Raw genomic sequence first — 21,591 nt, 5'->3', positions numbered from 1 at the left:
TCCGTCGGCAGGCTATCAAAACATGGGGAGAAAGAGACTAGGGCACCAGGGGCAGGGGCGCTGAGGATGAAGATGCATGGCTTAAAAAAATGGGTTGAATACGGACGAGTATCTAATCCACCTTGATGGATCCGTAGATGCGGTGAATGAATGCCCAGCTGGCAAAGAAGCCAATCGAGCCTGCGTACGGACAGGGTGAGTTGGAAGTCGAGTTGGAGGAAGCGAGGGGGACGAACCGGTCAGAATAAAGACAACAAAGCCAATCAGGGCCGAGTAGCCCACGTACAGCACTGCCCCGGTCAGGCCGCCGAAGCTCACACGCGTTGCCCAAAAGATGAGAGCATTCAGGAAGACGTATCCACCAGTCATGCCTGCGCCCGCAAAGGCGCGCCAGTGCCATCGATAGTTCTCCGCACACAGCAGGAAGTAAACTAGCAGGATGGTCGTGGCTGCCGACGTGATAATCATCAGGCCGTAGCACAAAAACAGGAATCCGAACATATAGTAGACTTTGTTGGTCCACAGAGAAGTCATGATGAAGTACAACTCGACGAAGATGGCACCAAAGGGCAGAATACCGGTGAGGAGGATCGACGGGATGGTGCGAAGGCTGCCAGACATGGGAGGCACTTGGCGGGGGATTTGGTTGGTTTTGGTCGGACCCTCGATGGCCTAGGGGAATCGCAACATCAGTATCAGCCGAGACGAAGGAGAATGCTAATTACTGCAATATGACTCTGAACGTACCGATTGCTTGAATCCAACCCAGCTTCCGGCCACACTCAAGGGTACGCTTATAACAAACCAGATGAGGACCAGGGCGAGCATGGTGGTAAATGGCACTGCGCCACTAGAGCCCTTGGCCCAAACAAATAGATTGAGCAAAAAGAACGTGCCGAAAATAAACCCAGGAATCAACAAGGGCGTCATGATAATGTTGCGCTTCCAGGCCTCGCCGCCAAAGGCCTTGTATACTCGTGCCGATACATACCCACCGATAGCACCGAAAAGGGCAGAGATCAAGAGAATTGCAGTAGCCAAAAACCCACGATTGGCAGGCGAGAGAAGACCAAGGAGAGCAAAAACTATACACGAAGTCAATAAAGAGCACAACGGAAGTTTGAAGCAGAGCGGCCTACCAACGGTCACGCCGGTCATCATGAAAAGCTGAGCACCGTTACCCAGCATGACGCTCAGCAGCAGAGGGGACTTGGGGCAACGGAAGACATCGCCGTGAACCAGCTTCCATCCAGAGTCCTCCTGGATTCCATCCTCCACGGCGGCCGAGGTGCCGTCCAGATCTTCCAGGCTGATCGAATCCAGTCGGTTGTAGCGGGCAATGTCCTTCTTGAGAGCGCGCACCAGGATCATACTCACCATGCCCACAAGGAATACAACGAAGACGGCGGAATTGATGAGGGAGAACCAGTGGATCTTGGGATCGTAGACATGCAAGTATTTGTCCCACCGAGTGGCCCAAGCCGTGGGGGATTCCTTCCAGTAGACACTGTATGTCCAGGTGACCGCCGTGTCGCCGTCCTCATTCAGGGTCAGGACGTTGCCCTGTGTGCCACACTCGGCAGTTCCGTCGTCTAGGAGCCGTGAATCTTGACGAGACTCGGGCTGCACCAGAACACCAACTACCCGGTACTTGTCTTTGCCACCATATCCCACGCGGTGATAGTCAATCACTATGTCAAAGTGGTTATTCAGTAGGGATTGTCCATTCTCGTCGAGGTCACCAAGAGAGAAGCCGGGATTGTAGAAGTTGGTGTTGGTATTTCCATCGTAGTTCAGCTGCGCGGCTGGCAGTCCATCCACAAGCCAGTTGATGTTGTATCCCTGGGAGATCCGGCGATTGGTGAATTTGGCACTTCGGGCGTCGAACTGGGCCTCCCCGCATATTGCTTTACACGTCTCATTCTGCGCCATTTGCAATTTGAGAGGGGAGGTGCGGATTCGATCGCCGAACAGAATGCTTCCCAGGGATTCCCTCACATCCTGAGCGCCACCTTCTGGTCGACAAAAGTGAAATGCCGGGTGGTAATAGTCATATGCAAAGACGGAATGGAGTTGGTCATCGCGTGAGAGGCCGGGGGTAAGATGGTTGACGTAGAGCGGGACAGGCTGACCCTGGTCGTAGGTAGTCGGTGCGACTCCTGGGAGGTAAAATGCGGTTGACAAGGAAGGGATTGCAAGGAAAGCCGATGCGACGAGAGACGCCCGGTCGCTAAACCGCATGGTGAGCGTGGAGACTTCGGAGAGTCGCTCAAGCCAGCTTCATGGGGCGTTTCGAGCTTTGTTTTGTTTTTGTTATATTTCCCCCCCTCAACAACCAAAGTAGATTGCGATTATTGGGCACACCTTCGTACCGTAAGTAGTTAGAACCCGATGAAAAGAAAAGGGATCGCGGCAGTATGCGTGGTTTCGTGCCCGGAGTATTGACGGGACTGAAGAAGGACAGAATGGCCGCGTCGAACAATGACTATCGAGGATGCCTTCCCACGTGACCAGAGCCCTGGCCCCTCACGTGCTGATAAGCAAACCCCAAAAAATTTCCCGCGCGGCTTTGGATGGTGTTGCATCCGCTATGGCTTCTGCAGAAACGGCGCCGGCGCGCGCTCAGAGTTTGTCTGTACTTGTTGAGAGCCTCACGTCTTGCCTGAATGGTTCCGCTTCTTCACTTCCCGTTCCTCGCAAGAGCGCACCCTCCGATGTCTCCATTGAGCCACCGCAAGATGGCATTTCCCTTCTCGATACGAAAAGCGAGATTTTACTCTCCTATCTCCACAACCTCGTCTTCTTGATTATTTTTCAATTGAGAGGGGCATCATCAAAGCAGAATTTAGATGGCGCCGAGAAGGAGACTGCAGACAGCTCTCTCCGGGACGAAGTGGTGAGAAAACTGGTCGAGCTGCGGGTCTTCCTCGACCGAGGCGTGCGTCCACTGGAAGGACGGCTGAAGTACCAAGTCGACAAAGTCGTCAAGGCAGCAGAGGATGCGGAGCGGACAGAATACCCATCCAAGCCTATCAAGGCCCGGAAAGCCAAACCCGCCAGTACAAATGAAGACTCGGAGGATGCGAGTGGCAGTGATATCGACAGCGACGAGGAGGACGAGGAGGAAGACATGGATGAGATGGCTTATCGACCCAACATCTCGGCATTCTCCAAAGCAACGATGGCACAGAAACAGTCCCAGCCCAAGTCAGCCGAGCAAGCGCCATCCGATGGCATTTATCGTCCACCGAAAATCATGCCCACTGCTCTCCCAACAACGGAACGCCGGGAGCGCGAAGATCGTCGCTCCCGCCGATCCAATGTCATTGACGATTTCGTCAGCGCCGAGATGTCTTCGGCACCTATGGCGGAACCAAGCATCGGCAGTACTATCCTCTCTGGTGGCCGACAGACCAAATCGAAGAAAGACCGTGAACACGAAGCCGAGCGAGCGAGGTACGAAGAGACGAACTTTGTCCGACTACCCAAGGAGACCAAGAAGGAAATGGCCAAGCGAAAAGGCTCCGGCCGGGACACTACATTTGGCGGTGATGAGTGGAAGGGCCTCACCGAGGGAGCCGATCGCATCGAGCGTCTTACTCGACGGGCTCGGAACGGCGGCGCCGCGCTTGAAAGGAGCCGGAAGAGAAAAGCAAACGAGGATGGGCAACGAAGTGATGGCGTGGGGATGGGCGAGATTTTCGACAAACGCCGGAAGAAGATTGACAGTTGGAAGCGATAGACAAAGGCGATTGATTCATTTGGTGGTTTTCTTTCTCGGTCATTCCTGGAGTTGGTATGGGCCATTTTGACACCGCTGGTGACTATATGTACTGAGCGCACGATCAAATTATACACAAGCTGACATGCACTGTTATGCCATTGACTCGAATGACTGGTATCAAATTGTAGGTACGGGGAAGTACCATTCTGGGTTCCAACTTTCATTGAGGTAAAGACCGGCTCCCTGCCTTCGGGATGCCGAGTCACATGTGGGGCTTGGGCATGTCAATACTAACATGGCTGTCTAGAGTGATGGCTTTAAGGGGTGTCTCTGTGGATCTTTATGTTGGGCTGTGAGGGGACAAGGGAAACGAGGCCGATGGCACATGTCCGTGGGTGACCATGATGTCATCGCAACCGACACGTTGACCTCTGTCAACTAGTTAGTTAGCTACCTACCCAACCGGCTATTTATCACGCAACTCGTCGTCTCCCCAACTTGCCATTGCAAAAACCATAGTCACAAGTCATGGAGAATCCAGGTCAGACTGACCCACTCTACCCATCCAAGTGTTGGCACTATATTGAAATCCCATTTCCAGTGGTCGAAATCCCGACGGTGATCCGTCTTCTCACGCAGTCGTCGCCTTCTTTGCAACAAAAGACGCTCGAACGATTCTTTACGCGCAATGCGGCATTTGTCCATCCTTTTTGCCGGGTCCCCGGTTTTGATGGGAGCCGATGGTATGTGACGAAGATCTTCCAATGGTACAAGATCATGTCACCGCGAATCCATATGGAGATCCATTCCATCGGTAGGTCGTGGTAGGCCTGTTGATTAGACAACACGCTGATTTTGCATGTCTAGCAATGGATGAAGACCATCTCAAGCTCTATGTTCACATGTCTCAAATCTTCACGATCTGGATTGTCCCGTTCCATGTCTCACCGGTGACGCTGACGACGGTCTTGGATCTCACCACTGACTCCACTCAGAGTGACGCTTCCACCAATGGCGATAAGACAATGTACTACATTGCAAAGCAGGAAGATCTATACCAGACGTCGGAGTTTGTCAAATTCGTCCTGCCACACGTTGGGCATTGGTTGGTCCTGGCCTGGCATGTGATGGCAACCCTCTTCTGTGTCTTGGGTGTGACGTTGCTGTGGCCAATCCTGTGGCTCGAGGAGAAAGGCTACCTCCCCAGCAGAATTGCAGTTGGTGGGAATCTAGCGTACAGCATTGATAGAAAGATTCCCGAGGTCAAAAACCAGTGATTGTAGAATATTAACTACATGCTACGTCATTCCTAATGCGTTATCAATCGAAGCTTCGATCTCTAGTGGACACATCGGTACTTGGCTGAGGAAAAAATGCTGTCATTGACGTTGAATCTCTCATATGAAGAAACTCAAAAACGGGAGATTCATGTCCATGGGCCAAGTTGCTCGCCTTTGTCACGGATCCACCATTGGTCATTTCATTTTGTTGCATTCCGAGATGATCGTATAACTTAATGGGTCTTGCGCTGTTTCCGCAATTCCCGGCGGAATAGATTCTCTTGTTGCACGAACATCAATGGCAGAGCACGGCCAATTCCGAAAAACACAAATAGAGCCCACTTCCATCGGAAAGGGTTGACCGCCAGCACAAAAACGTACCAGTAGATAAGTTCCGCATAGGTGAAGAAATCAAAAGCTCCAGTCGGTGCCAACCGCTTCATAAATCGAGTAAAGTCAATCCAGGTCTTCATCCATTCTTCAGTGGGACGAGTCAAAGGGTCGGTCATGAACATTATGAGGAACCGTGTGTAAATGCCGATATGCATGTTGCCCACCGTGCCAATGGCATTGATGTAGGTACTGTTGTTCGCGCAGATGTCGGGATACTTGGGTGGGAAGACCTGAAGGTACCAGTTCGGGGGGCCATAGGGCTCCTCAAACACCTCGTCTGGCAAGAATGTAAGCGACGGCCGCTTAAAACCAGTGGCCATGACGATAATGTCACCCTCGATCAGTCGCTCCTTGCCGGGCCCTCCTTTAGGTACCCCTTTGGATCGATGGTTGAACAGCACGCCGTCCTCTTCAACTGAGACGATATCTCCACGTAACCAATGGGCCTTGCCCTCGCGAATCTGATCGAAGAGCTCTGAGTTGGCCATCGGGGTCTGCGTGAAGATTCCATCGTCAGTGGGCGCAATGTCCTGCAGGTCTCGGTAGAAGAATCTCCGCAGCAACCCCTCGGGAATCCAGGAAAGCGAGGTTTCTTGACCGAAGATATTGAAGGCCAGTAATGATTGTACCAGTATGTTCCGCGGGATGATCCATTTGTCGGATCGCGAGAGGACATCAATTTCCGCTGCGCCAGATTTGACAGCGAATTCCAGGGCCTCAATAGCACTTGCCCCAGAGCCGACAATGAGAATACGTTTCCCCTTGGCATCTTTGCCATCCAAGTTGGACGAGTGGAATATCTGGCCCTTGAACTTTTCTTGATCGGGCAATGGAGGCATTTTGGGGTCTCCGCAAACACCGACAGCAGCCACAACACCGTCAAATCGGCCGTACTGGTCGTCGTCATTGTTGATAATCCACTGGCCATCCTTGGTCTTCTTGACGGACGTGACACGTGTATCGAACACGGTGCGATGCTCAAGGTCGTAGCGTTTCCAGAGATCCACAATCTGTTCTTTGATCTGCTGTTGGCTCGGATAGGCGCTGTCGTAATGGACTGATGGGTGGAATCGATACATCAAGCTGTGCACCTGCAGCGCGGAGGTGGAATTGACTCGCTAATATCCTAGTCAGGAGACGAGTCGTTGTAGGTGAAGGGGGCACATACACTCCAAATCCCACCTAAACCTCGTTCTTTGGGTCTTGACTCAAAGACCTGCACGTCGAAGCCATGGCCAACACAATGGGCGGCGGACGAGACACCCGTCAAACCAGCACCGATGACAGCAACTCTCTTCCGAGGAATGTTGGAATTGTTGTTCGCAGTTGGAGGCGGGGGGACAGGGGCAAAGACCCATCTGAGTATGGCCTGGAGGAATACATACAGCCACGTAAAGGTCTCGACAAACGGGTGTCGGATCACAGCTGGGATGGAGGATCGTGTGGTGACCGTCATGGCAATTGGAGGATGAAATGGGACGAACTCTGCCTGGGGAGGCATCGGATTTTGTATCTTACCCGACAGTGACGTGATGCCGTGGAGTATGGAACAGGAATCACTCCCATGTGATTGTCCACTGTGTAGTTAGCTAGTTAACTGGTTATCGTGGGACGGAGATGCCATGACATCATGTCGCAAGCAGAAAGCAAGACAGCCAGACTCCCCCGTATGCCGTCACTCCCATTAGGAACCGAGGCGGCCAACATGCTCGCGACCAAGACAGAACAAATCAATCTCGGAGGTATTAGGATTTACTATTCAACGGGGCGAGTCTATATCTCCTGAACAGCCAAGAGATGCGACCTGAAACTATGTAACTAACTAGCTATGTCACCTCCGACTGGGGATCCTGAAAACATGATGGCAAAGCACTTGATTCGGAGCAGCTCCGAGTTCGGTGGTGGGAACTGCACTGCCTTGGACCCTTGCTGCCACAGAGACTTTTGATGACTTCTGTCTTCTTCCTTCCCCCTTTTCTGTTGCTCGACAAGCGGACCAAAGCCGGTCTAAATATACTGCAAGGGCGGTGAGCATGGTGGAACCATTCTGCCGTCGCAGCTCCGCGCTTCAAATTCACCTCCAATCCATTCACTCCGGACCTGCACATTCGTGAACTGTGGGACCTGCGACAGTTTCTCACCATGGTGGTGCCTTCATTCATTTCTCGACATTACTAGCAACTTTCTCCACAGGTTCTCCCTAATCAACATCTACCTTGACCCATCCAACCCTGCGCTTCTGGCCATGGCGGGTCAAGCCCCCATCTTGGACCAATTCCTTGGGGAACTAAGCGAGTTTGTTCGCAATCGGGATGGGGATCAGCTGCAGAACTTTCTCCAGATTGAACCTCCGCTCTCAGATCTCTACCAGCGAATGATCGAGGAGTTGCGCCAACGATACCGACCAGGCGCTCAGAGTGATACTGAATTGCTACAACGTTGCGAAGCTTTGGTGCCGCACAGCAAGGGCAGTTCGTCATGGACAGCTTTTCCGATTTTTGTCAAACTCTATCTTACATTTCTACGCGATGTCAACGTTGAAAATCTGCTCGAGACCTATAATTTACTCAAGGGACTGTTGAAGTAAGTCGCCGATTTCCTTTCCACTCGGTTTGTCCCAAGATATGGGGGGGCTCGCGACTCGATGGCTGATTGCTCCTATTCGACCATAGTCAATGTGTGCTTGCGCTTGGAGATAGCCAGATGGGCGTCATCGTTCTCCCCACCGTCCTCTACCTGTCCAAAGTCCTGGCCAAATTGGCGATGGGCTTGGACCGCCGACCTGAGTTGATTGCACATATCCTACGCATGGAAGGTCACACAGATCATGACGAGAGCATTGAGAAGGTGACTTTGGTGGAACAGTCCGCAAATGTGGTACGCGAGGCATTTATCAAGTGCTTGACTGATCGCAGTGGCACTCCGGGCCCGAATGGGCAGACCGAAGGCAAACGGAAGGGAATTTACCTGATGGCTAACCTCTGTCTGAAACTTCTTTTTCAGGTTCGTTGCCTACCGCATGTATCCGGAGGAATTTGTCGCTGACTACCTTCACAGTGCGGCAAGCTGCGCAATGCCGAGCAGATGTTCGCCAGTATCAGCGCCCAATCTCCTCCTCTAGCGCACTTTCCTACCTCACAACGCGTCACCTATCTTTACTACCTGGGTCGCTACCTCTTCTCCAACAGCCTCTTCTCTGTCGCTCAGGTTGCGCTGCAGGCTGCTTATGACCAATGCCACCGGCAAGCCATCAGCCAGCGACGCCTGATTCTCACGTACCTCATTCCGTGTAATATCGTCATGGGTCGTTTCCCATCACAGGCACTCTTACAGCGACCCGAGGCGCAAGGGCTGGCAGAACACTTCCTGCCTCTATGCCATTTAATCGCTCGTGGTGATTATCTTGCTTTCCGCGAGCATCTTTCTCTCGGCTCGCCCACGGCTCGATGGTTTGCACAGAAGGGGACTTTACTCACACTGCGCAACCGATGTGAAATTCTAGTTTGGCGATCATTCTGCCGTAAGGTGTTCATTCATGGTGGGTTCCATGGGGATCTGCAAGCGCAGGCGCAGCGTGGTCCCCCGCCCTATCTGTACCTGCAAAAATTAGTTGTAGCCACGCAGTGGCTCAAATTACGGCATGGAAACTTACTGGCCAATGGAATTGGTCACAAACTATCGACTCGAGATGACTATGGTTCACAGACCATCTCTGGGCCCACAGACCCGGACTTTTTGGGGCTTGTGGATATAGAGAATACCACTGCTTCTGACGCCGATCACGAACTGCTTGAAAAGTGTGGAGATTTTCTCTCGCCCGATGGCTTCTTCACTGAAGCAGGTCATTGGCAGGACAATGTGTCGGGTCAGTTGGTCGACGGAACCCCGGAGCCCGATTATGAGGGATACGAATTGAATCCTTATGGTGATGTTGCCGAAGATGGTATTCAAACGGACGAGCCTTGCCCGCTCCTTAGAGAGCTTGAGTCCATTCTCGCATCATTACTGACACAGGGGCTGATGCATGGCTACCTCACTCATCGAAATCCTCGATTTGCCATTCCTGGCGCTCGACTTCGAGGTGCTTTGCCAACCGGATTCCCAAATGTCTGGCAGACGATTTCGACGCGAGAGAAGGAAGACACCACTGTTCCTGGATGGGTCAAACCTCCGCCACCGGCCAGGTTTGGTGGTGCGCCAGCCCCGGCTGGAGGTGGCCGTGTGGTGAATCTGAACGGGGCACGACCAGTGGGTGTGCAGTGACCCTAAGCGCTATTCCCGACTTTGTGATTTATTGATCCAATGATACCAATACATCGTGTACCATACAGGAGTCCTTGGTGGGCAGGGGTTGAATACATTCATACTACCATCCATCAATTGGTCAACTTTAAGGGACAGAAGAAGAGAAAATACGAAATCGTGCGACCTAGAGCTTGACTCCAACCATCTGGCTGTCACGTCTCATTTAGTACCACTGTGATTGCTCAGATGAGCACCTTGCATGGCAGGCTGGTGGCCAGTTTCACGTCTTCTACCCGCGGTATCCCGTCATCCTGACTGAAATGCTCGAGTACGCATACCAGGTTAGCTCGGTCCTCGGGTTCTGGATCAACTAGGGCACCACTTCATCGACCGGCCGGAGGATTCCAACGGCAGTACAGTTGATTCCAGCAGGGATATTGTCTATCGGAGGATTCTCCTTTTGTGAGTCTTCGCTTCGACTGATGCGATATGAGGGCAACGTGGAAGCTTTTAGTGCTTGAAAACTCTGCGCAGACTGCCCGTGGAACACCGGTATGTCCAGCAGGAAAACTCGTTCAAAATCAACTGGATGAAGCCAAGGTGGTAATGAAGTATTGACTAGCTGGATATGGCCTTGTATGGAACCACCTCCCATGTTTACCGAATCCTTGCTGATGACTTTGACAGTGGTTACAGTATGCTAGACATCGTGCCATACCTCATCCACATCTCACCCACTCTATCGCGATGGCAGCATAAACATCGATGTAGATATTCCCTCGCTTCTTGATAGTGTTCCAGACAACTCAACCATTCGCTAAGGTTATGGGTCTCGACCATCTCGGTCCGCACATGTTCGCTGGCGCTGACATATTAGCCATTGCTAGCCGGTGAGAGGGCACCAAAAAAGACTCGGAGTCGGATGTCCAAAAGAAAACCAGAAGAGAGAGAGAGAGAGAGAGAGAGAGAAGTGTGTGCTATCAACAAGGCTGCGGCGACAGTCTGTTAACCGCAGGTAGCCATCAGAATCTGATGGAACAAGTTTCCATGTGGTTCTTGTGCATTTATTCTCGCCGTCCTTTATCTGATCCAGGTTTAGCTTGGCAGTCGCTGGGATCCATGATTATCGGTTTGGTAAGGAAGAAGCTATATCTAGTACCAAAGAATATACTACGTCGATGAAGATTAACACAAGGTGTTTAATAACATGCTTCCTGGCTACCTAGGTAGTTGTAAAAAAGGTCTTCTTACACCAATGCTATACCGATTTCTGACTTCCAAAACTGCTATAGCGTTGCAATCGCCTCGGGGAGCTCAGTCATATCCTCCAGAAACGCATCAAACTCCGTTTGAACCACTTCCATGTCTTCGTCGATATCGTCGGTCCACCGATGGATATAGATGGTTTTCATGCCGCATTTCTGCGCCGCGCGAAGATCGTATGCATGTGCTGCGACCATCACCACGTCCTCTGGCTGTAGCTTGACCAGTTGCAATGCCTTTTCGTAGGCACGCGGGCTTGGCTTATACAGTCCTAGTAGCTGACTAGAAAATAGCATGTTGAAGCCCAGTCCCGAGGAACGGGTGAGATCCAGCTGCAGGCGAGTAGTACCGTTGGCGTGAACAAAGACCTCGAGGCCGAGCTTGTCTCGAATTGTCTGGATTGCCTGTTGGACCTCGGGCCAGGCGGGCTGAGAATGCCATGCTTCAATCATTCGCTTCTTGCTACCTAGGTCCAAGTGGGGTTGCAGATCAGGGAAGCGGCTCAGAACGATTTCAAAGGAGTGAGCCAGCGTGATATCAATGTCTTCGGGCTCGAGATCCTGGCGGAAACGTGCATCGATTTCATGAAAGTACTGCCTGCGCCATTCCAAGGCAAAATTTGACCTCTTGCTTTGCGGAATGACGGAGGGCGAGGATTGGACCACACTCGCGTGCCAATCAAGACAGGTGCCCATGAAGTCGAAGAAGACGGCTTTAAAGGTAGCTTTGCCGGATGTCATGGTAATTCCTGACGCTTTGGGAGACGACCACACGGTACAGATAATGCCAATTTGGATCAATTCAGGCGGATCAATAATTGTCGAATATCAGAATTAGACTGGCGGTCGATGTCCAAATATAATGTGGATCTACCAATTCATTTGAGAACCATCCATGCACGATTTTGTTCTCGATTAGAAATCAAAATGAGTCAGTGTTCCTCAAATAGCTCAGGTACCGTCAGACGAAATCCATGTCATGGACAGGGCGCATCGGGCGGCGGTTCAGTGGAGATCCGAGTCCCGGCAAGCCCCCACGCTTGGGAATAAGATAATCTGTTCAACTGATGGAATCTCCACTACGGTAGATACCGGTCAGCTGCTGATTCCTGCGGGATAAATGATGTCTGATAATAATCATGATGATGAATCTGATCAACGCTCGGAGTCAGTTAACTACCTAGGTAACTAGTTCGTTAGTTAGTTATCGTGATTCCTCCTGATGTAGCATGACATCATTTCCGTGATAACCCCCGCCACAGCTCAAAGGAGTCGAACAAATTATATCGACGTACATTGAGAAGTACATGGTCGTCGGATCGGCATCTGGTCCTTTCGATGTATGTATATGCAAGTCAAGCGTGCAGGGGAACATTGACAGTTCCCGGCTAGAGCCGAGAAGAGCCTCGACCTCCCTTGAGTCATGCTTGATTTGCGGTGGCTTGTCTGGCACAAGCATCTTTCAACTATACAGCTAGTTACATAGATGACTATCCCGATCTACATCGAACCAACAGATCAACAAAACAAGCAAAGCGCCTTCCCAGGTTGGAAAGTGAGGGGTCCTTACATAAGCATCACATGTCGCCGGCGGCTTTTTTTCCTCCGCGTCGCCGTCGCGATGAGAACGACTCAGGCGTCTCTCTGCGCTGCATCCTGCCTGCCATGCTCTGCTGAGCTTCCGTCTCCTTGCTGGAGCCTCTGGGTTCAGTTGCCGTTGCCACAGGCGCTCAAACTGCAGCGCTTCAGAGTTGGACCCGTTCCCCCCACTCTTGAACTAGACCATCTCGATGGCCGACACTCCGCCCATTGTCTTCATCGCCAGGTATGCTCGCATCGCGGATGTGGAATTTTGTAGTGCTGACTTGTGAAAGGCATGGCGCGCGTCTTGACGCCGCCGACAAAGACTGGCATTTGACCTCGCCCACCCCTTACGACCCTCCACTCTCCTATGGTGGTTGGAACCAAGCACGAGCTCTTGGACTGCGCATAGCAAGCCTCCTGCAGGCTCCTGAGTACACTGGAATAAGCCCGGAGAGCGACGGGAGCCAATCCTCGGCCGTGGATCCCCCGACGAACCTGCCCCCGACCCCCGCACTCTCGGACTTGTGCCACCGATACAACATTGTCATCCACGCCTCTCCATATTTACGATGTCTCCAGACTGCCATCGGAGTTGGGGCAGGACTCAGTCAGTATCGCTCAGTTGGGGAAACGACGGGCTCAACGGAGCCCACGCCGGTGCTTCCCACGGATGCTGGACATGCTGGGAGCTCCGATCTGCGAGCGTTGTTGCGCGTCGATGCCTTTCTGGGTGAGTGGTTGTCGCCCGACTACTTTGATCAAATTACGCCGCCGCCCCCTTCCGATCGCATGGTAGCCTCGGCCAAGACCGAACTGCTTCGCCGTAGTGAGTCCATCTCGATGGTGCGGGAAGGAGCGCGGGCGTTCTCAGGACACTTCCCGGGTGGATGGGGCAGCCAGTCCCATCCGACCTCCCCGAACGAAGAAAATGGTCGTTGTTTATCCTCGCGGGATCCGTCGTCTATAGTAGCCGGACACCCAGAGCAACGACACCGTGCGAGCACCTACGATACACTGCAGGGGCCCGTTCAGGCCCATGGCACCAGTAAAGCGCCAGGCCGTCTAAACACTGATTTGCCACCAGATCTAAGCGCAGCTTATGTGCCTCCCACACCGGGTTATGCAGTCTCTGCCTCCGACCCCATCCCCTCCGGTTATGTGGCCCATGCGCGGGACGCTTGCATAAATATTGACTACCAATGGGACAGCATGCGAACCCCGTCCTGGGGCACGGGGGGTGAATACGGCGAGGAGTGGAGTAGCATGCATGAACGCGTCCACGACGGGTTCCGGCACATGATACACTGGTACGGGCGACAGGGTGGCTCGGCCTCGAACCGTTCGAGAACCACGTTCAACAACGTCGAGGGTCAAGACCGCAGACCCGAGACAGTTCTGATTATCATCACTCATGGGGCAGACTGCAATGCCTTGATCGGCTCCCTCGCGGGTCGCCCGGTGCTCCTGGACATCGGCACCGCCTCCCTTACTATGGCGGTACGACGGGAGCGAGTGAAGAGCTCCACCGCTGACTCAAATCCGTCGGCTCACTCTCCCGGTCATCGTGGTGATCGGTCCGTTGCTCAGGAATATGCCCTACGGCTAGTGGCGTCGACTGACCACCTGCGTGCGGGAATCAATCCCTCTCGGCTCACATCGCTGTCATCTCCCTCGGCTCCGCAGTCGTTACCACCACCTTCGATTCCTTCCTATCGCAATCGCCTCGGTTCCCGACCCCCGGCGCTCCAAGGCGCCTTCATGATTGGACCGACCCCCGGATCAGGAATGAGCCCTCGCGGCTGGTCCCTCGCATCGCGGCCGTCGACCGTTCCCCGCGGGGTATCTGGCCTCTGGGGTTCCATCTCGTCCCCGACTGAAAAGGACGACGATGTCGAGGAAGACTTCGTGCCGAACTTCAACGACCCTCGACCCGTCAGTCAAGACTCATCACTAACTGAAAGAGTTGCAGATCGATCGGACTGGACGAAGCAACTCCCGCAACGGACGCTCTCCCAGCGGGGTCTATGGGGGAGTGCTCCATCTCTGGAAGACCGAGACTCAACCTCGAGACGGCGGTGGACGGTGACGGAGCAGAAGCTATGACCACAACGAATCTATCACGACCTGTGCATTGCATTTCCATAGCATAGCTCTTTTTTTGCATGGCGTCCGGCGTTCCCTTGTACATTTTTGGCATTTATATACTCCCCAATCGACTTGGCATCTCTCTCTTCAGACACCTGATTTCCCAGGCAGCAAGGCACTCAGGCACCCAAGTGGCGGTTCCCCGGATTCCGCTTTGTCCCACCTGAGGCGCGTCAACACCGCTTCTCTCCCTTCCCTCAATGACCCTCCCCCTTTCTTTCTTCCTCCCTGGATTCTTCTCCTAGACCCGCTCACCAAACCGCTGGGGATTCCATGTCAACCCTTGATTCTGACGGTCTCTCCGTCACGTACGCCTCGGATCGCGCCGGCCCCCCGGATCTACGGCTGATCCACTATAATGATGTTTATCATGTCGAGTATGGATTCGTGTCTCCCTCGTATGCCTTTCTGGAGCAAAGCCATGCTGACAATATTTCACAAGACCGAGCTCCGCTGAACCCATCGGCGGTGTTGCCCGTTTCCAGTCCCTTGTTGATTATTACCGGTCCGATCTGCGATTTGCCGGCCAGCCCGAAATCTTGACCTTCTTCTCCGGCGATGCCTTCAACCCCAGTCTTGAGAGCACGGTCACCAAGGGCAGACATATGGTACCATTTCTAAACAAAGCTGGCACGGATGTGGCATGTGTGGGTGTGAGTATGGTAACTCAATCGGATTACAGGCTGTAACCCCGCTGATCTAGTCAGAACCATGATCTGGACTTCGGAGTGGCCCAGTTCCGACATTTGGCCAGTCAGTGTCATTTCCCGTGGCTTTTGGCCAACGTGCTCGATCCAGCACTCGGGAACGGCGTTCCAATCGCCAACTGTGGCAAGACTTGCATGTTGACCTCTTCGAATGGGATCAAGGTTGGCGTGATCGGACTGGGGGAGCGAGAATGGTAAGGAAACTGGCAATTTGTCTTCCCTTTCGCATGCACACTCACCGGCTCTCAGGCTTGGTACCATCAATTCTCTTCCGCCGGACTTGATCTACAAGTCAGCAACCGAAACTGCGAAGGAATTAGCACCACAGCTCCGAAAACAGGGAGCCGAACTAGTCGTCGTCGTTTCCCATCAACGCGAGCCAAATGACAATAAGTTGGCGAATAATTTGCCTTCGGGGCTAGTTGATATCATTCTTGGTGGTCATGATCATTATTATGCCCATGCCGTTATTAATGGCATTCATGTCTTGCGGTCTGGAACCGACTTTAAACAGCTGAGCTACATTGAAGCCTACCGCAAGGGAAGCGGTCCCCTAGGCTGGGACTTCAAAATCACGCGGCGTGATGTCGTGCGCTCGATTCCGGAGGATTCTGATACAATTTCTATGGCGGATCGACTGACTTCCAGCCTCAAAGCGAAGCTCGAGAAACCGGTCGGGTACACAGTCACTCCCTTAGATGGCCGATTCTCCACGGTGCGACAACGTGAGTCTAATTTAGGCAATTTTGTATGTGATCTCATGCGTTTCTACCACGCTGCCGATTGTGCCATCATGGCTGGCGGTACCATTCGCGGCGATCAAATTTATCCTCCAGGAGTGCTCCGACTGAAGGATCTGCTCAACTGCTTTCCTTTCGAAGATCCAGTGGTGCTTCTTCGCGTCCGAGGGCACGCATTGTTGGACGCTCTCGAGAATGGGGTCAGTCAGCTCCCTGCACTGGAAGGTCGCTTTACACAAGTGTCGAACATCTCCTTTGGCTATAAACTAGAGGCGCCACCGGGGTCACGCATTACATTCGCGCGTGTTGGTGGCGAGCCCATTGATTTGGAGCGGGAGTACGTCGTCGCCACTCGTGGGTATATGGCGCGTGGAAAGGATGGATTCTCATCGTTGCTGGTCAAGTCCGAGGGTGGTGACGTTGAAGATCTTGTGTGTGAAGAGAACGGCGTCTTGATCAGCACCATTCTGCGCCAGTACTTCCTCAGCCTAAAGGTCCTCGGCAAATGGCAGCGATGGAGCGCTAGTCTTCATCGACATTGGGGCACTGTCCATCTCAATCTTCACAACGACGGCTGGTTAAAACCACCGTCTGCTGCTTCGTCGCCAGTATCAGGGAAAACGTCGGCCAGACGGGTAGGCTCACGACCGACCCTGCAAAGGACAGGCCGTCAGGCTTATTACTATGGCCGTTTTCCGCAAGAGGTTGAGCAGAACGGTACCGATCATTTTGGAAATGGTACAACTAGTGATGCGATGGACTCGGACTCAGATGATGACCCCGATATTCTCACGTCGCCCCAATTGATGACCAACTATGTCACTCACCCGGCTCGGTCTTCGGCGGAAGAGGAATACCGACTACAGCTGGCACGACGCGTTGTTCGCAAATGGATGCGGCATACTGGCCTTGCTCCAGTAACGCTGAGCACGATGGACGGCGAGGGTGAATTCACCCCTGCGTGGACGTCAGGTATCTCGCCTCGCCTCGAAGGACGAATCGTGGCCGGGTAGGGCCGCAAGCATGTTTCTTTTTCGGGGTTTCGCTTCCTTCCTCGGTCTGGTCTTGGAATTGTAGATCTCATCTTGCGTCTGCATCGAGCGAGGCCTGCGGCCGTTACATGCAACAACAGCCTAGGATGCGAGACAATCCGTCTAGCGGGCCCAGATATACCATGAATCAGACAACCTCGGAATTATTAACATTTTGTCCAAACAGGAAAGAGACTTTAGAAGTTGTATTTCGTAAAAGGCAGAGGGAGCCCGTCGTCTATGACAATACACGATACTCTCTGGCTGTACAAACCTCTCATGCTTCAACTTCCAGGGCGCCCCATCCACCGCCGCCAGCAGTCATGATGACAACTCGATCATGTGTGTTGACAGATACCGTATTCTTGCCGCCAATGTTGATATTGCGCTCTTCTCCAGTCTCCGAGTCCTTTGTGATCCACCGGTTTATGCCCGGTTCCCCATCCTCGCCACCTTCCAGTCCGTAGGGCCGGTACACACGTCGCTCCGACAGGATCGAACACTGCATCGGCGCCAGGAACTCGATATCACGCACCACGCCCTCACCACCAGGATTCTTTCCCCGGCCCCCGGACTTCTCGCGCAGGGTGAATTGGCGGAGCAGGGTTGGATACCGCTTCTCCAGAATCTCAGGATCGGTGATACGCGTGTTGGTCATGTGGACCTGCACGCCCGATTCGCCTTTCCAGGATGGACCAGCGCCACTGCCGCCAGCAATGGTCTCATAGTACCCGAATCCTGGAGTAAGGACGGCTCCAGTGTCAGGGTCAAGCTTGGGGTTGGTGCCGAAGGTCAGGTTGTTGCAGCAGCCCTGGGAGGCTGCACAGGCACGGAAAGCTTTGAGCACAACGTCGGTGATACGCTGCGAGGTCACCACATTGCCACCGACAACGGCAGCTGTTTTCGTAGGTGATAGAATGCTGGGCGAGGGGATTTGGATATCGATCGGAGCCAAACATCCCTGGTTGAGTGGGACATCTGCGTTGATCATACACCGCAGGCAGTAGATGATGGCGGAGTGGGTGATGGCGATCGGTGCATTCCAGCTACCATACACTTCAGGACCAGTTCCAGCAAAGTCGAAAACTGCGGATCCGTTAGACCCATCGATAGTGACCTTAAGGCGAATCGGTGTGCCATCATCCATGTAGTCAACGGCCTCGAGTGGCTGTCCACCAAACTTCTGGTGCAAGTCCTTGAGGAGATTGCGAACAGCAGTCTCAGCAGTCGCTTGAATAGCGTACATGTACTTTTGCACCGTCTCGACTCCATATTCAGTGAACAGTCCCTGAATCAAACTGATACCACGAGTATTGGCAGCGATCTGGGCCTTCAAATCCGAAAGATTGTCACTGATGCAACGTGCCCCGGCACAGCCAGGATACTGAGAAGGCTTCGTGACGAGGAGTTCAATCAAACGAGCCTCATCTAGGATGCCATCGCTGACAATCTTGTCACCCTCGATCGCAGCACCTTCTTGCCAGAGCTCTGTCGACTTTGGGGGCATCGATCCTGGCAATATCCCTCCAATATCGGCATGATGGCCCCGTGACGCAACATAGAACATGATCTCTGTGCCACCTGGTCGATCGAAGACAGGAGTAATGACCTAAATTCCCGCAAATGTCAGTATTGTCGGAGCTAAATAACTGCGGGGAAAAGCACATTCTTACCGTGATATCTGGTAGATGTGTACCACCGCAACTGGGGTGATTCGCCACAAGTACATCACCATCCTTGAGATTTCCTAGCCATTTTTGGTGCTGATAACGCACGGCAAACTGCATCGATCCCAGGTGTACAGGAACATGCGGAGCATTCGCCACAAGCCCGCCGTCGGGAGAAAAGAGAGCACAGGAGAAATCCAGTCGCTCTTTGATGTTGGTGGACACCGAGGTTTTCTGTAATGTTCGGCCCATTTGTTCGGCGATAGACATGAAACGGTGGCCAAAGATACTTAGTCGGATGGGATCAACTTCGGATGTGGTCTGGGCTCCAGAGGAAGGGGTGGTGTCTTTGTCCGTTAGGTCAATCACAATGCATGTGTCAAGGAGGTTCGCCACCGCATTAGGGGCAATGACGATAGTCTGCGTTTGGTCGATGATGACAGCTGGGCCAGTGATGCGGCTGTGCTTTTCCAAATCATCAAGCAAGTACACGGGCGTGTCAATGCGTTCGGTGTACCCGTCAAAGTAGGCCGCTGTTGTGTTAGCTGGGGCGGTCGTAACGTCTCTCATGGTGGCTTCTTTCAGCTGGACCAATGGACTGCGCTCTGTACGGACCTTGGACGAGGCAATTGTGCGCACGCGAATGTCATCGACAAGGATTGGCCGTTCTGAGTTGAAATTGAATTCGCGACGGTGACGCTCGCGAAACTCGGACAGAAAGTCCCCCGAGCCCTCTGGTCGTAGAATCATCAGACTAGTATCGGAGCCTTCGTACCGCATATTGAGGTACTCTTCATGTCGAACTTGGTTTGCTGGGAAGCCCTGTGCGTGCATCTCCTTTGTTGCAGCAGCGGCCATGTCATCAAAGCGCTGAAGCAGGATTGGACGGGAAGAGACGTAATCCGACGAGACCGGCTCCTGCGATTCCTTGACTACTTCTGCCAGAGCCAAGCCATATGCTGACAGAACCGAGGAATATTTGTGAACGACGATCCGCGATATACCGAGGGAAGCAGCCACAGAACAAGCGTGCTGTCCACCAGCTCCTCCAAAACAGGCCAGATGGTGAGAAGTTGTCTCGAAGCCACGAGCCTCGGTGAGGTTACGAATCGGCCGAGCCATCGACTCGTCGGCAACCTTGAGAAATCCAAGGGCAACCTCCTCCGGTGTGTACTCCTGTTGAAAATGGTGCCGCCGTTCGACGTTGATCTTCTGGGTCAAGTCTTGGAATTTCTGGGATGTGATCTGGGTGTCCAAAGGTTGATCTTCATTGGGCCCAAAGATATGTGGGAAATACTCGGGAAGCAATCGACCAAGGAATAAGTTGGCATCTGTCACCGTTAGAGGTCCCCCTTTCCGATAGCATGCCGGACCCGGGTGTGCGCTGGCTGATTCAGGGCCCACATAGAACAGCCCGTTGCGCCACGATAGGATGGAGCCACCGCCAGCAGCGACTGTATTGATATCGAGTTGAGGAGACTGGATCAGGACTCCGGCGACCTTGGATCCGAAGACGTGTTCCAGATGGCCATCGAAGCGCGAGACGTCGGTGGATGTGCCGCCCATGTCGAAGCCGATGACGGGGGTTTGCTCGATGGAGTCCCAACTGGTAGCAGCAAAACCAACCACGCCGGCCGCAGGCCCAGAGAGAATTGCCTTTAGCCCGCTGAACTTGCGGAAGTCCACCAGTCCCCCATCAGACTGCATGAACTCGAAGCGACATTCTTGTTGGCTTCCCAGGCCACCTTCAAAGCTGGAGGAAATGGAGTCGATATAACTTTTAATGACAGGAGTGAGGTAGGCATCAGCCGCAGCCGACATCCCCCTGGGCACGATCTTGATCATGGGCTGCAACTTCGAGGACAGTGTAACGGAGAAGCCCATTTTCTCCGCAAGTTGACCAATCTGGTTTTCATGCTCCGGGTAGGCGAATGAGTGAACAAGGGCCACGGAGAGTGACCGGTAGCCCTGCTCCTGGAGGTGCTGAAGCTCCACGCGCACCTGATCAAGGTCCAATTCTTGCACCACGCGGAACTTCTCGCCAGTGATGCCTTCCACCATCCGGGCTCCAGAGAAGCACTCCTGATCAGCGGATGGATGACAAGGGACTATCCGTTCATTGATTTCCACCACGCTCTCTGGCAGCACTCCAGGTCGTGCCATGGACAGGTCGAAGATGGCCGGGCGAGACTGGTCGCCAATCTTGAGCAAGTCCCGGAAGCCTTTAGTCGTGAGCAAAGCTGATCGCGCCCCCTTGCGCTCAAGCAATGCATTTGTAGCCACGGTGGTGCCCATTCGTAAGCACCCAATACGGTCGAGTTTCAGTGGGCGGCCTCTGGGGTGAGATTTACCTGTGACGAGCTCAAGAATTTGGCGGATGCCTTCGGTGGGGGCATCTTGATAATGTGCAGGGTCTACCGACAGAAGTTTGAGAATGACATCCGAATGACCAGGTACAATAGCATGGACATCGGTGAAAGTTCCCCCGCGATCAATCGAGATAGTGATCTTCGCGGGGTCGGCCATCGGGACTGGTGGAGTGATGGATATGCGGGAACACAGTTATTGGACTAGTAAAGGCAAAGAGGACGAGGAGGTAAGCGGGCTTCAAATACTGCGTGCCGCTGGCCTGGAGAAGTTCCCCTCGTTGCGAACTCGGTGATATTGTATGTCGGTCACGTGTCGGACCGACGGCCGTCCGATCGGGATTATCGGGCCGAGGGAGTATAGCATTGATAGTTAATCATACGGATCAACACAGAAAGAACGGGGCCTAGAGCGTGAAACAAGGTGTCCGGAGTAATGGTACGACG

The 21,591-nt window shown here is 53.2% G+C and overlaps 9 protein-coding genes across 9 annotated transcripts; 5 read left to right on the top strand and 4 right to left on the bottom strand.

Moving 5' to 3' along the window:
- Positions 1-112: 112 nt before the first annotated feature.
- On the bottom strand, positions 113-2,241 carry N7459_000022 (transmembrane 9 family protein; the record flags this gene model as incomplete). The annotated part of the gene is made up of 4 exons (XM_056939207.1): positions 113-180; positions 237-672; positions 748-1,085; positions 1,140-2,241. The coding sequence occupies 4 exons, from the start codon at positions 2,239-2,241 to the stop codon at positions 113-115; spliced, it is 1,944 nt and encodes a 647-aa protein (XP_056803487.1).
- A 349-nt stretch (positions 2,242-2,590) lies between these two features.
- Positions 2,591-3,742, top strand: lcp5 (small subunit rRNA maturation protein LCP5; the record flags this gene model as incomplete). The annotated part of the gene is made up of 1 exon (XM_056939206.1): positions 2,591-3,742. The coding sequence occupies one exon, from the start codon at positions 2,591-2,593 to the stop codon at positions 3,740-3,742; it is 1,152 nt and encodes a 383-aa protein (XP_056803486.1).
- Positions 3,743-4,252: 510 nt separating this feature from the next.
- Positions 4,253-5,001, top strand: N7459_000020 (uncharacterized protein; the record flags this gene model as incomplete). Its single annotated transcript, XM_056939205.1, has 2 exons — positions 4,253-4,538; positions 4,592-5,001. The coding sequence occupies 2 exons, from the start codon at positions 4,253-4,255 to the stop codon at positions 4,999-5,001; spliced, it is 696 nt and encodes a 231-aa protein (XP_056803485.1).
- A 236-nt stretch (positions 5,002-5,237) lies between these two features.
- N7459_000019 (flavin-containing monooxygenase) lies at positions 5,238-6,853 on the bottom strand (the record flags this gene model as incomplete). The annotated part of the gene is made up of 2 exons (XM_056939204.1): positions 5,238-6,515; positions 6,566-6,853. 2 exons carry the CDS (start codon positions 6,851-6,853, stop codon positions 5,238-5,240), a joined length of 1,566 nt encoding a protein of 521 aa, XP_056803484.1.
- A 491-nt stretch (positions 6,854-7,344) lies between these two features.
- Positions 7,345-9,660, top strand: N7459_000018 (uncharacterized protein; the record flags this gene model as incomplete). The annotated part of the gene is made up of 4 exons (XM_056939203.1): positions 7,345-7,424; positions 7,591-7,980; positions 8,070-8,400; positions 8,455-9,660. The coding sequence occupies 4 exons, from the start codon at positions 7,345-7,347 to the stop codon at positions 9,658-9,660; spliced, it is 2,007 nt and encodes a 668-aa protein (XP_056803483.1).
- A 1,268-nt stretch (positions 9,661-10,928) lies between these two features.
- Positions 10,929-11,645, bottom strand: N7459_000017 (haloacid dehalogenase; the record flags this gene model as incomplete). Its single annotated transcript, XM_056939202.1, has 1 exon — positions 10,929-11,645. The coding sequence occupies one exon, from the start codon at positions 11,643-11,645 to the stop codon at positions 10,929-10,931; it is 717 nt and encodes a 238-aa protein (XP_056803482.1).
- A 1,049-nt stretch (positions 11,646-12,694) lies between these two features.
- N7459_000016 (uncharacterized protein) lies at positions 12,695-14,591 on the top strand (the record flags this gene model as incomplete). The annotated part of the gene is made up of 2 exons (XM_056939201.1): positions 12,695-12,729; positions 12,779-14,591. 2 exons carry the CDS (start codon positions 12,695-12,697, stop codon positions 14,589-14,591), a joined length of 1,848 nt encoding a protein of 615 aa, XP_056803481.1.
- Positions 14,592-14,906: 315 nt separating this feature from the next.
- N7459_000015 (putative 5'-nucleotidase) lies at positions 14,907-17,093 on the top strand (the record flags this gene model as incomplete). The annotated part of the gene is made up of 4 exons (XM_056939200.1): positions 14,907-15,010; positions 15,082-15,286; positions 15,341-15,534; positions 15,590-17,093. The coding sequence occupies 4 exons, from the start codon at positions 14,907-14,909 to the stop codon at positions 17,091-17,093; spliced, it is 2,007 nt and encodes a 668-aa protein (XP_056803480.1).
- A 295-nt stretch (positions 17,094-17,388) lies between these two features.
- On the bottom strand, positions 17,389-21,304 carry N7459_000014 (5-oxoprolinase; the record flags this gene model as incomplete). The annotated part of the gene is made up of 2 exons (XM_056939199.1): positions 17,389-18,720; positions 18,785-21,304. The coding sequence occupies 2 exons, from the start codon at positions 21,302-21,304 to the stop codon at positions 17,389-17,391; spliced, it is 3,852 nt and encodes a 1,283-aa protein (XP_056803479.1).
- Between the last annotated feature and the right edge of the window lie 287 nt (positions 21,305-21,591).

Source organism: Penicillium hispanicum (assembly GCF_028827665.1).
Source record: "Penicillium hispanicum strain IBT 35686 chromosome Unknown utg000001l_segment0_segment0, whole genome shotgun sequence".
Taxonomy (NCBI): domain Eukaryota; kingdom Fungi; phylum Ascomycota; class Eurotiomycetes; order Eurotiales; family Aspergillaceae; genus Penicillium; species Penicillium hispanicum.
Note: the sequence above shows the minus strand (reverse complement) of the source record. Positions and strands in the feature narration are given on the sequence as shown.